Source organism: Colossoma macropomum, unplaced genomic scaffold (genome assembly GCF_904425465.1).
Source record: "Colossoma macropomum unplaced genomic scaffold, Colossoma_macropomum, whole genome shotgun sequence".
Classification (NCBI taxonomy): Eukaryota; Metazoa; Chordata; class Actinopteri; order Characiformes; family Serrasalmidae; genus Colossoma; species Colossoma macropomum.
Genome location: NW_023494786.1, coordinates 138,269 through 153,010, shown reverse-complemented (window position 1 = coordinate 153,010; position 14,742 = coordinate 138,269). Strand labels below are relative to the sequence as shown.

At 38.7% G+C, this 14,742-nt stretch overlaps 1 protein-coding gene across 1 annotated transcript; it reads right to left on the bottom strand.

The window, feature by feature from the left end:
• Positions 1–7,993: 7,993 nt before the first annotated feature.
• Positions 7,994–14,342, bottom strand: LOC118827026 (prothymosin alpha). The gene is made up of 2 exons (XM_036598219.1): positions 14,150–14,342; positions 7,994–8,587 (listed from the first exon to the last, which is right to left on the bottom strand). The coding sequence occupies exons 1-2, from the start codon at positions 14,321–14,323 to the stop codon at positions 8,519–8,521; spliced, it is 243 nt and encodes an 80-aa protein (XP_036454112.1). The 5' UTR covers positions 14,324–14,342; the 3' UTR covers positions 7,994–8,518.
• Positions 14,343–14,742: the final 400 nt, after the last annotated feature.

Here is a 14,742-nt window from a genome sequence, read left to right as displayed (position 1 = left end):
TAGAACCTCCAGAAGGCGTAGAGTAACATTTCGTTCTTTTATCATGAAATGATTTCCCACTAGAAATCAAAACATGACTGGTTGATTTGTCTGACACTGTATAATTATGCCCTAACACTCTAGGCCTTTTCTTCTGCTCCTAAAGTCCTAACCAATAGGAGAGCTCGCTTAGCTATATCTATAGAGGTACTGTGGAGAAAAACAATCCTGATTGGCCAGTTTTCTGCTCATTGTTTAAAAAATTTAGCCCTTTTGTTTACCTTCAAAATTTTTCAATGAAGCAAGAGCAGTACTGTAGTACATGCAGAGTTTAAATTCAAGCATGATTCTGTTGGTTTCTGCCACAGCGGAAGCGAGCTTTCTTCGCAGGGTGGCGGGCTACAGTCTACTCGACAGGGTGGGGAGCTCGGTCATCCGGGCGAACCTCAAAGTAGAGCCACTACTCCTCCACATTGAATGAATCTGTTGAATACAAATGAGCTAAAAATTAGAGACCTTTTTTTAGCTGGCAGAAATGATTAGCCCTTCTCTGAAAGCCTAGACAGCCCTGAGAGTTCCCCTCTGCCTGGAAGCACAAACAGCTTCTAAGACTGAACTTTAGAGGCGTGTCTGCAGATTCTTTGAGGAACTGAAAGTGAGTCTCCTGAAAAGAATGGAAGCTGGAATAAAGGTAAAGAGTGACACACTGAACACTCACACAGCTGAGATTCTGTTTAGTCATCTCTGCTACTACATTGAGAGGGAGGGGAAAGTGTGTAAATCAATTTTTTTGACCAAAAAACTGGTCGAGCGAAACTGGGTGAAATATTTTAGCAATACAAATGAAGAGTCGAGACGAGGGAAGAATCGTTCACATATTTCACTGCGTTTTTATTGATTCACTCAGAGATGTCTCAAAAAACACAGCAGGCACACCGTCTCACACTCCAGCAGGGCATATCAACATGACGCCTTCCCTCCCACAGTTCTTCCCTTTCCTGCTCATAAAGCTCTAATACATTTCCACTGACCAGAGTCAGATCCTCCTGACTTTGTCTGTATTGGCTGGTAACAATAACTCACCATTAAACTTTTAAACATTGAAGTTACCATCAGCGATAAGAAAAATACACTGTGATTATATATGAACTGTTTCTGACTCGTAGCCCAACAAAACAAGCAGAGAAGTTGTGCACAAAGTGTAGATTTCAGTCAGTGTTTTGAAGTTATTATGATATGAATTTTAGTTATTCTTGTGTCTCCAGTCTTGTTTTGCAGAAAAAAAAAAACATCCTTCACATTTTTATTAGTTTATTACATTGAAACAAACATAAAAAGTTAACATAATGCATAATGTAGCTGTAAATAATGATATAAATGCACACTGTTTAAATATTTAAGTAACGTAAATCAAATGTACAGCAAAAATGACAAAAACTTCTGGACTAGTAAACTTTTAGAGCACGGCAAAACTTTTATGCAGCTTTAGTTGCTTGAAACCTACATGAAACTACACTGGACTTGAGTTGCACAATGTGAAGCGTCCTGCAACTCATTTGAAACCCGGCTGTAAACAGTTGCAAGTGTCTCAAGTTCATGAAACCAGTTTCATGAAACAGTTAATCAAAATGTTGCTAATGCATCATATGATCATGATAACACTTCCAAACCTTTGACTTCAAAGCTGTTTTTGTAACCAGCTGCATTAACTAGCCGGCTAACGCTAACAGTAACTGAATGTGTTGCGAGCAACTTTCAGCATACATCAGTCAAGTTGCACGACAACTTGAAACATGCAACTAGTTGCATGAACGTTTTGCCAGCCTAAAGGTTAAAAAACACATTTTAAAGCTGATCTCAGTCACAACCACAGTGGCTACTGTTTTTGTTTGTTTGTTTTAGCTTCAGAGCCGTATTTATAGGACATCATTATTCTTAAAGGATCAAAAAAGCTAATGTTCCTAACAGTAAATTAAAATGAATGGCCATTATTTGGCATTATGCAAATGCAGTCATGCTAATTGGTGGCTACTAGCCATGCTAGCTATGTTAGTTTGTTTGGTGAGTTACAGGAGAGTGAACTTATCTACGTCATTTTCAATAAAAAAGACCCTAAAGAATATTTTCATTAAATCACAAATAACACATTCAGTTTAGGTGTAAATATGATACAGTTTTGTTAGCTTATTAAAAATACATTCATTACATTATTATCAAGATCCTACTTACTGTTTCATTTAACTCAATGTTTTGGTGTTAGTAGAGTTACTATTACTTAAGGAATAAAAAATACAATTTTAAAATTATTACTTTAGTTTTTATAATATGTTAATGCTTGGTTTTAAAGTGTCAGTGGTACACATATTAATATTACTTATTGCAGGACATTTTCATATCCTACCCTATAATCTCATAATGACCCTATAATAGTTAGGACTGGGTATCGACATTCATTTTTCTAACCCTCTACTGCAAGCATCATATGTTTGATTCAATTTTCTCAAATAAAATGGGCCTGATTACTAAAATCAAAAACAATTTTTTTTAAATATAATATACGCGGGGGTCCTTTTGGGGTATGTTGCCTTGAGGCAACATTGTGCAACAATGGAAAGAAGTGATACAGAAGGTTATATAGGAAATTATTTTTTAATCTAAATATTTGGAACAAAACTGAGAAACCACAGTTTCTTGATCTTTTTTACAAATGCTAAATATCACATTCTATTTTAGGCAATTTTCAAAGAAAATAGTTTGTGTTTACATGATAAAAACCTTTTGGAGTAATGTGAACACCAAACAACCATTTGAAATCACAAAAAACTGTGCTAAAACATAAAACGTTAAGTAATTTAATGCAAATTATGGTTCATTTTCTAAACAAAAGGACTGATACCAGGAAAATATATTGGCTTTTCATTGCAACATAATTGACCGGAAAGGGCTTCTGGCCTGTAAAAGTTCCCAAAATAAGAAAAACACAAAATATTTCTAATAAAAAATAATTCTAAATGAAAAACTAAAAAAAAAGCAATGTGGCTGCATCACTTGCTACTGGCTGAATCCATTTCACTACTGCACAATGTTGCCTCAAGGCAACAAACAAATTTCTGATAGCATAAAAACTATTTGTATGACAATAAATATAAAAAAATGACTTCACACAGTCTGAGCATGTGTGAAAACAGACGGTGGATGTCGTGAGACGCAGCAAAACACCATTGGAGCGGCGCTGAAACCAAACACGAAATAAAGGATGTGAATATTCTTCATGTTCTAGATGATGTATGTTCATATTTCCAGGTAAAACGGCGAAATGTTTAAAAAAAAAAGCTGCGGTATGAAGTTTGATTTTTACATTATGTTTACGTCACGTCTTCTTCTGTGAGTTTATTGGCTGACTGCAAAGCAGAAATCTGCAGTGATCCGATTATTGAGTGCATGTATACACACTCATTTTTAAGTGAGAAAAATGGGTTTGTTGCCCTGAGGCAACATCGAGCAAAAAACAGTTCATTTTGAACAAATTACTTGATTACAGCTGAATTGTTCAAATTTGGCACTGTTCTGTACCAAATTTCAATACTGCACTAAAAAATGATGCTTTAAATTAACAAGATTCAAATGTATCCAGTGGTTGCCTGTAATTTTAGCAACAAGAGAGCCAATCAGAATGCTTGTTCCAAAATCTAGACTAACAGAATAGAATAAGTAAATTTTAAAATAGTATGCGTCACGTAGCTAAACTATTTTGTATTTAAATTACGCACTGAAAAAGTATCGTCAGGAATCAGTATTGAAGTCTGTGTATCGGTATTGGTATCAGCATTGAAAAATCGAACGATACCCAGTCCTAATAATGACCATAGGGGGAAAGTGCATTCTTAAGCTGTCCACAAGAGGGCGCTGTTTCTTGGCTGATTTGACTTATTTTGAAACTATACAAAAACTGAATGGATGAGATACAGATCTGTAACACTGAGACACAGCTCACCACGTTACTCAGCAGAGTGTGTGTGTGTGTGTGTGTGTGTGTGTGTGTGTGTGTGTGTGTGTGTGTGTGTGTGTGATGGCTTTAGGAGCTGTCTGAACAGACTGCCTCATCCTCCGTGGCTGGTTTAGTACTGAGAGAACCAGCAGTGACCGTTTCTGAGGGAACGAACGCCGTAAAACTCTACACACTAAAGGTTTTCACTAGAAGTGATTCAACTGCATCAATTTTAGAACATTAGAATCAATTACCATAATATTCACATGAATAAAGTTTGAGGCCGGACGTAGAATTCTGAGTCTGTTTTGCCTGGTGTGCTGTTCTTATTGTCTATATTATGTAAACAGTAAACATTTGTGTATTCAGTGTATTTTTAAACATGCGTTACCAGTCAAAGGTTCAGACTCACCTTACTGAAGGTACATTTGGTCTACAGGCTCATGAAGCTGCTTAAGAACGGCCAAGAGTGTGTAAAGCTGACATCAACTGAAAAAGTCAACTGTGAGTAAAGGTGTCTAAACTTTTTACTGGCTGTGTACCAAAAGAATCAAATCAGATCAAATCATGATGAGAATCAATGCATGTTTAAATAAAAAAATAATCGAAAAAGAATAAAATCAAATCAAATCGCAGGGAAATCTGAGATTTTATGACAGAGCGAATCATTTCCTAAAGAACCAAATCTAACAGACTTGTGATGAAATTTAAGAATTCATGATGCACTGAATCATTTCCTAGAGAATCAAATCAATTTGAAATGCGGAGAACTTGATGCACTGAATCGTTACCTAAAGAGTCAAAAAAAATTAATCTGAACTGCAGTGAAATTTGAAAATTCATCATGCCCTGAATTGTCTCCTAAAGAATCAAAACAAACTGAACTGTGGACTGTAAAATTTCATGATGCTCTGAATCATTTTTAAAGAATCTACTTGAATCAAATGAAATGAATGATGAAAAAAAGATGAAACGTGAAAATTCACAATGCAAAGAATCATCTCCCGAAAGAATCAAATGAAACCAAATTGTGAAATGTGAGTTTGTATGATTCACTGAATCATTTAATTGAGAATCAACTCAAAAGAAATTGTATTATTTGAAAACGTATGATGCCCCGAATCTTTTCCTCGAATTGAATCGTGGAGAATTTTGAGACTTCTTGATGCACTGAATCACTTCCTAAAGAATCGTAAATGAATCAAATCACTGAGCTTCTTCAAACCTAACACACACATTCATACCTAGTACCCTGTAAAGGTATGTGTGGACCCTGTTTATCACACTGCATTAATATCCCAACACACACACATTCTCCCCTCTGAAACGGCGCCTGCTCGGTTCCCCCTTAACAGTCTGACCGCGTTCGAACAGTGTTGGAGCCAGAAAGCACTCGAACCTCACGCAGCGTCATATAGAAACACTATCACACACGTCAGACAGAGTTTACACTGAAAATCTAACACAAACATTAACACGTTATTACCAAAATCAACACGCAACATCGTTACTCAACCCACTGCTATCGATTACTGACACCTAGATTAAGCAACAGCTCCATTAATCCACTTAGAAACAAATACAAAGAATTATTGTATTAATTAGTAGGCTAATAACCTGATTCATTCATAAAATAATGATTATTGATGATTTGGAATGAGCTGGTAAGACAATTATTTATTCTAATCTAAAATACAGAGCTGATATTTACAGGAGAGTTTGGTTTTCTTTAGTTTGTCATCGTAAACATCCATATTATCTACTTGTTGAGGTTGTACTGCCGGCGTCAGGGCCGTTTCTGGACTTTTCGGGGTCCTGCCTCCCGCCCACGGCCCACAGCCCATCATAATAATCAGTGGACGAGATTTTAAAGCAGAGTAGAACGTAATAGATGGAATTAATAAATGTTTGTGGAATCAAAGTCGTTACCTTATTCAACTCTTCGTACTGTCCAGGTTCCAGGCTGAAGCCCAGCTGCAGTGATTGTAGCCCTCACGTTCAAATACAGCTTTTAAATGGTAAATTCGATTGACAGCTCTCTTGTGAAAAGTCACCAATAAAGTAATAGAGCCTGAAACGTCATTTACAAGCCAAACACAACCCAGGGTTTCAGTCACGTGATCTTTCTGTTGTGGCCGCCATATTTGGGACCGAATTTCTGCCTTCGCTGCTCCACACGAACATAACTAGAGGTGAAAGATGGCTAAAATTACTCTCCTTACTTTGGATGAGAAAAAACGTGACCTCGACAAAGTCGATAAAACAGGCTGTGATACTTACACAGCTTCCCCCTGAACTACTGGTCCCACATAAACTGGTAGAAACCTACCAAATTTGTGTTTTCATGATATATTTCTCTCATACACAACCTGAGAGTCTGTCAAAGCATTTAAAAGCACAGAGGCCCACCGGCTCTTCACATCTGGGTGGGTAAAAGATCCCATGGTGTTGCATAAAGAGGAGAAAACACTCTGGACATCAGCTAATTAACACAGATCTGAACAATGCTGGCCTTTAGAGAACTTTAGCTGATGTTAACAGCCGAGAGATAACCAGTCGTCCCCCTAACGGAGCTGCAGACAGCCGGTATAACTTTACTCTCTGTTTCTGATTTAAATGACATTTGAACGGAGAAACATAAGCGTTAAATATCAGACTGAATGTCGTGGGTCGGAAAATGACGTCGTGTTTCGACAGACGTGATTCTGTAAGTTTGCAAGTGCAGTTAGTTCAGAGTTCAGCTCCAGTCCTGAAACCCCTGCACTGCATAACTGTGGTTTCCTGGTTAAAATACCTGATATTATTAGCTAATTAATCCCTTCTTGAGCTGAACGAGGTGTGAACAGCAGAGAGAAACACTGAACTATACAGTGCAGGGGCTCCAAACCTGGAGTGAAAACACTGAATTAAAGGTCTGTTTGTCTCTCGTCTCTCAGCTTCTGTCACGTCTCGCAGGTCAATCATTCACAAAACACAGCTGATCAAAGGCATCGCACAGCGCAGTCGCTCCCTGATTCAGTCCTGAAAATGGCAGTGGCTATACAGTGTGATGTCATGTGAAAGGCGAGAATACTGATGCACTAATATCAGTGACGTTATCACCGAAGGGTGCCTTCCTCGGACTATGCTGGATAGCGCTTGGATAAATCAACAAGCAGCAAACTAACAAAAGCAGCAGCTTGGCGGAGCTCCAGTTCCCCTCCACCATAACAAGAACCCACGAGCTGTATGAACGAGAGCGAGAGGCTACAATCACAGAGGAGCTGAACCACTGACTGCATACAGATCATTCTACTGTATTCATTCAAACTGCGCTCACACAGTGAAAATGCTATTTATTAAACAATGAAGGATTCAGAGCTGAGATATCTGCAAATATTATGTTATGATCTATTTACACTCAAGGCATTAATGAAGCTAAATATACAATCCTCATCATCATCATCATCATTAACCACTAAGTCCAGATAGGGTCGCGGTACAATCACCATTTATTTCTAAATAAATACTTTCTATTGAGTCTGTCCTGATAATCCTGACGATTGAGATGGTTTAAACAACATGTTTTTAATCTTGTTTTTCCTTTTAAAGTGAAGCTGAAATTTTTAGATTTTTTGAGATTTAAAAAATAAAAATTGCTGTCGCACGTTTTCATGTCACCACCGAAACATGGAGACATGGGGAACAGTTAGATCCCATTGTTTTAAAGTAAATGTGTCCCAAAGTCTAAAAACCAGCGTGAAACGTTAAGAATTGACATATTTTCTGCAATCAAGCGTTTAGCGTTTTAATGAAAAATATGATGATTTTACGTGTGTACAGCTGTTCAAAGCTGCTAGTCTTGTACTGGTTTGCATTTTTGAGCTAAAATCGTCACTACCGAAACAGTCACTACTGAAACATTTGGTAAAGTTTGGGTAGAGTTACGATTGTTTTGGTAGTAATAAAATGAAATGTTCAAATATTAGTTTCAATAAAATAAATATAATTAAGGTTTAGAGCAAAAGGATTTTAGTCTAAAGTCCAAGTTCAGTTAAAATCCCAAATGTGTTTCAGCTCTGACTTTAAACCAGTTCAGTAGATTCATCTGTAAACACTCACTGGTTGGAACGTGCAGCCACTGCTGCTCTCACTGGACGTCGGTGAGCTGCATTCGCTCTATTTCCAGGTTCAGCCTGCGTTTGAAAGACTTTATGTTGAACTTTAAGTTGAATTATTAATTGTAATGAATATATTCTGCTTGTTTTGTCCCGTAATGTAGCTGTAACAAAATGTTCTGCTTTATAAATGGGAGAAAAATGTGATTCACTGTGATTAACTGCACTAATGTAATTGACAGCCCTAATATTTATATATATAACAAAATAAATCATATATAAACTAGATTAAATAGATACTTCATGCTCGTAGGCGCCCCCTGGTGGCTCGGAGGCTCTAACCAAACACGTATCACTTATAGCTCGAAACGGCCCTGACTGCAGCGAGGAGCTGTGTGTGTGTATATATGCATGTTTGTGTGTTATGGCTTGTGTCTTATGTGTGTGTGTGTGTTTAACCCCGGCGCAGTTCCCTCAGCTCTGCAGCGACTCTCCTCAGCTGAGCTTCGATCTCCAGCAACTCCTGTAAAACACAAACACATCCTCATTACTGAACTGCTGGATGCAGAGTTTGAACACTCACCATGAATGACGAGCTTCGTTGATTTTCTAAGTGAAAATAAGTGAACACATCATAGAGAACATGGGAGCACACTTAAACATGACATTTTTCTGCAGAAATTATTGGTTAATTTCTGTATTTATTTTCTTTTATTGACTATTTAACTGTTTTTTTTTATGCGCAGAAGTTCTGTTCGAAAGAAAATCAACAAAACCTCATTTGGCCAGGGGCTTTTGCACATGAGTGTATGTGTTCTGATGTGTTCTGGGTTTGAGAGACGATCAAACGCAGTTTCTTGCTCGCCAGCTTCTCATTAGAAATTTCCGTTCCACCTTAAATGGTGCTGCAGTACACTGAGGCACCTTAAACCTAGAACGGATTTTGGAACCTAATGTCAATTTACCTCAGTAAATGATCCTTCATCAAAGAATTACCTCAGACTTTCTCTTGGAGATGTTAACTGAGCAGCTAACAAGCAGCACAGCGAAGCTAATCAGCCATTACAGCTGCTCTATTACAGGCTGATCTAGCGCCGCGTCCCGAACCACAAATCTCTCTGACAAATGAACTTTTTTTAAATAAAATACATTTTTTTTTTTAAATGTAGTATAAAAGTTAATGATGTAAAAAGTAAACATGAAACTTTTTTTACACAAATTCCTCAGTTAAACCTCTTAAAAATATTGTTTTACATTAAAAATGGTTGAAAACTGGTTTAGTGACCAGCTGTTCAACAGATGCAGAGCGACTATGAAACAGGATAAAAAGAGAAAAATCAGAGAAATCATGAGGGAAAAGTGTTATTTAGTCTTAGGTCACCTGTGTAAATGTACAGACTGACTTTTGGAGCTGTGCCTGATATTTTAAGCGTCTTTTTAAGCCCTGAAACCTTTGTTGCACGGTTTCCCCTCCAAATGGAGAATGGCCCCCAACACATTTCAGTGTGTTATAAAAAATTTTATAAAAAACTCATAAAAGTGGCTACCAAAGCTCTTAAACAGTAAACTCGTACATAAATATCAAGCTCAAATTAGTTTCTTACTCATCAGCTTCTCACTGGAATTTTCCGTTCCACCTTAAATGGGGCTGCAGTTACACTGAGACGCCTTAAACGTATCGAAATTTGGCAAATACGAAGCCAACATAAGCGTAAGTCAATAAATTAATCAATTTTCCTTCATAAATGCACCAATTTACCTCAGTAAATGATCCTTCATCAACAAATTACCTCAGACTTTTGCTTAAAGATGGAGAATGAACTTGAAGATGCCGTTCAAAATGGCGGCAGCGCGACTGAGAGCCTGCACTTCTCCAGAGTTTACAGCATTTCAGTGTGATATTTTACAAAAACTAGTAAAAGTGGCTACCAAAGCTCTTAAATAATAAACTAATTTATATAATTCAAGCTCAAATTAGTTTCTTACTGGCCAGCTTCTCATTTGAATTCTCCGTTCCACCTTAAATGGTGCTGCATCTACACTGAGCCACCTTAAAAATCTAGAATGAATTTCCAAAGTTGGCGAATACGAAGCCAACATCAGCTCAAATCAATAAACTCATCAATTTACCTCAATAAATGCACTAATTTACCTCAGTAAATGGTTCTTTATTACCGAATTACCTCAGACTTTCTCTGGCGATGTTAACTGAGCAGCTAACGAGCAGCGCAGCGAAGCTAATCAGCCATTACAGCTGCTGATCGCGTCTCACCGGCTGATCTAGCGCCGCGTCCCAAACCACACACTCCCGCACTTCACCTACCACCCTAATGAGTGCACTTCTAATGGTATACGCGCCATTTCTGTACCCTACTTAGTGAACTAGTAAGCGGTTTGGGAAGCGACACAATAACGCGGCGGGGAATCTCAGCCGTTTCTCATCAACACGACCACAAATCGAGTGAAATCAAGTCAGCGACTCAAACACACCGATTAACGTGCTTTAATCATTTAAACCGTGTTTAATAAACGTGTTTTACTGCCTTCGCCTTGTCGCTCATGGCTTTTTTGTCTCACTACAAACAGCCGGAGCTCTGCTGAATGAACCGCAAGGGGCTGTCCAATATGGCGGCAGCGCGACTGTGACGTCATCGGAACACCGTCCATAGGAAACTGCAGGCATTGAAATGTCGGGGTTCGCTGCTGAATGATCGGTTAGGACATATTTAACACGTCACTCGACACTCGAGTGACGTCACAATGGCCCTCTGTGACGTCACGTTGGGGGGAAAAACCTATAAATATCAGCCCGCAGGAGATCAGTTCTCCACTACTGAACTTCGCAGAGCAGTGAAAGGTCGACGCCTCTCGTCCTGTTACGGTAAATATCGCATGTTTTATTTCTTCAAAATAACTTTGCCACCTTTTTATCGCAGAGTCCCGACTAGAAGCGTGAAAAATAACCATGGAAAGTGATTATATGGAGGACGTAAGAACCGACATAGAGTTCTTGGATCGAAAGATTTCTCGTCTTCACGAAGACGGAATCCAGGCGGCGTGGAAGAGGCTTCAGGATCACCTGATGTACATGAACCAGCTGCTGGTGACCGAGAGGACGGACAGACGGAAAGAAAGAGAGCGGGCAGAAAGAATTACGAAGCTGGAACGAGGCTGGTGGATGGCCAAGGAGGTGCGCCTGTTGTCAAAGGTAAAGAAACTCAGTGTTGACCTGAAGAGAAAGGACTGGCAGTTGGACCAAGCCAGAAAGATGGAGGAAGCGTCCAGAGAGACAGTCGAGAGGGTCAAGCACGGAGAGGCTCCGGAGAAAGACAGAGGGATGGAGGGAGGAGCCCAAAAAATCATCAGCAAAGAGTGGATAGAAAAGATGAGAAACGTTGCTGATGCGCTGGACAAAGAACGTACAGAAGCTCCGATGAAGCAGCTCCAGAAGCCCCAGAAGGCCAATGTGCAGCTACAGGATGAGCTGATGATGAAAGACGAAGTGATTGAGAAGACGACAAAGAAGTGGAAAGCGGAAAAGAAGAAGGTGGAGAACATCTGGAAGATGTCGGACGAGCTCCGCTCCAAAAACCTGGAGGTGAACGTCAGGTACAAGGCCATGATGAAGCAGAAGATGGAGGAGCTGGAGCGCGAGCGGGAGACAATGAGGGATCAGTTAGATGCGATTAAGGAGAGCGAGGACAGGATCCTCTCAGCGGTTCCTCTGGTGGTCATTCGGAAACACAGGCTGATGCAGGAGCTGCAGAAACGCGTGATCCAAATCCCGAGCGAGAACATGAGCAAGGAGGAAAGACAAGAATGGAAGAAGATCCAGAAGAAGAAGTCGAAAGAGCTCGAAAAGCAAAAGAAGGCAGAGGAGAGAAGGAGAAAGGAGGCCTCGAAAGACGAGAGCAGAGAGAAGATGAGCTTCTGGAAAAGACTCTGGTGTTGAAAAGGAGAGAGTGAAGAACCAGAATGTGTGTTTTTCATTTAAAACATCAATAAACTACATCAATAAACACTTCAAATCGTCTCTGTGTGTTTGTCAAAGCAATAATATGCCAATAATACAACACTATAAAACAATAAATAATTATAAACAGAAGAAACAGAATCTTAAAAACACAATAATATGTAATCTGGTTATTTTGTCCTTTGTATTTATTTTATTTTAATATTTATTTTAATGTTTTTTTTAGGTGCAGAAGTTTTGTTACAAAGAAAATCAACAATAATGTGTAATCTGTTTCCTGTACATTACTGACTTAGTAGGAATTCTGTTACTGTATTCTGCACTACTCTTATGTCTCTAAGAGAAGAATATTAAGAGAATAAGAGAATAATATTAATGCAACGCATTCAAATAAATTTCCTTTATGTAGATTATCTGTGCCTGTTTTCAGGGGCAGCGTATTTATTGCATTTACACACATTGCTTTTACAAGCTGTATTTATGCATTGAGGAGTTGCCTTAGTATTGTGTGAACAAGATGCATTTGTGCAGTTGCATCTTTATTGCATTAAGATGTGGCATTTTTATTGCATTAATAAGCCGTACTTAATAATAAGCGTTAAGGACTTAGAAGTGTGTTTTGTAAACAAGTTGCATTTGTGCAATTGCATCTGTACTGTGTTAAGATGTATTTGTATTGCTTTAATATGCTATATTTATTGTATTAAGAAGTTGCAACTGTATTGTGTTAACAAGTTGCATTTGTGCAGTTGCATCTTAACACTATACAGGTGCATTTGCATTTTTATTGCATTAATAAAGAGTACTTATTACATTATAGACTTGCAATTGTATTGGGTTAACAAGTTGCATTCATACAGCTGCATCTGTATTGCATTAAAAAGTTGCATTTGTATTACATTAATAAACTGTATTTTTGCATGAAGGAGTTGCAATTGTACTAAGAAATTGCAATTGTGCGGTTGGTTGTATCTGCATTGCATTAAAAAGTCAGATTTGCATTGCAATAATAAGCTGTATTTATTGCATTAAGGAATTGCAATTGTGTTAAGAAGTTGTAACTGTATTGCATTTACAAGCTATCTTAATTACATATTTATTATTAAAGAGTTGCAACTGTATTGTTTTAACACGTTGCATGTGTGCAGTTGCATGTGTATTGCATTAATAAGCTGTGTTTATTGCATTAAGGAGTTGCAATTGTATTGCATTAAGGAGTTGCATTTGTATTAAGAAGCTGCATTTGTGCAGTTGCATTTGCATTAAGACGTTGCATTTGTATTGCATTAACAAGCTGCATGTGTGCAGTTGCATCTGTATTGCATTAGGAAGTTGCATTTGTATTGCATTATTAAACTGTATTGCTTTAATGAGTTGCAATCGTATTGTGTTAAGAAGTTGTATTTGTATTGCATTAAGAACTCACATTTGTGTTGCATTAATAGACTGTATTTATTGCATTAAGGAGTTGCAATTGTATTAAGAAGTTGCATTTTTGCAGTTGCAATTGTATTGCATTAACAAGCTGCACTAGTGCAGTTGCCTCATTTGTATTGCATTAATAAACTGTATTTTTTGCACAAAAGAGTTGCAATTGTACTGTGTTAAGAAGCTGCAATTGTATTGCATTAACAAGCTACCTTAATATCATACTAATTATTGAGAAGTTGCAACTGTATTGCATTAACAAGCTGCGTGTGTGCAGTTGCATCTGTATTGCACTTCTTTTGTCACTTTATGTTTGTGAAATTTATAACAGGCCTACAATACAACACTAGAAAACAAAACAATTATTTATACACAGGATGCAATTCAAATGCAACTTCTTAACGCAATACAGGTGCGGTTGCATTTTTATTGCATTAATAAGGAGTATGTATTGCATTATAGACATTTATCACAATTGTATTGGGTTAAGTTGCATTCATGTAGTTGCATCTGTATTGTGTTAAGCCACATTTGTATTGCTTTAATCTGCTGTATTTATTGCAGTAAAGAACTGCATCTGTGTTGTGTTAACAAGCTGTAATTGTATTGCATTAACATGCAACATTTGTGGAATGTAATTCTGCAAATTTGATTTTGTACTGAAACTCTAGTCCAGAACGTTACCTCTCCTTCATCTTCCTCATCTTCATCACCATCATTTCCTTCTTCCTCTTCGTCCTCCTCTTCCTCGCCCTCTCCGCGCTCTCTGTCTTCCTCCGTGTATCTCTCTCTCTCGAACTGCCTCGTCCTCTCATCGCTCGCTTTCTCCATCTCTCTCTTCTGCTGCGGCTCTTTCATCTCTCCGCCTTTCTCCTTCTCTCCCTCCGCCTCCGCCTCTCCTTCTTTCTCCTTCTCTCCCTCTGCCTCCCCCTCTCCTTCTTTCTCCTTCTCTCCCTCCACCTCCCCCTCTCCTTCTTTCTCTTTCTCTCCCTCCGTCCCCTGCGGTGTCACCTCCTGCGTCTCCCCTTCCTTCGCTTTCCTCTCCTCCTCCTGCACTCTCTTCATCTTCCGGAGAAGCTCCCGCAGCTCCTCCTCTTTCTCCTCCCTCTCTCTCTCCTTCTCCTTCGCCTTCTCTCCGTCCACCTCCTGCTGCCTCAGTGCCTCCAGCTCTCGCTCCACCTTCTCTTTCTCCTCCAGCAGCTCCGCCTCGTTCTTCCTCATCTCCTCGCTCCGCTCCCTGCAGGTCCAAAGACACATCAACTGTATTTGCATTCAAA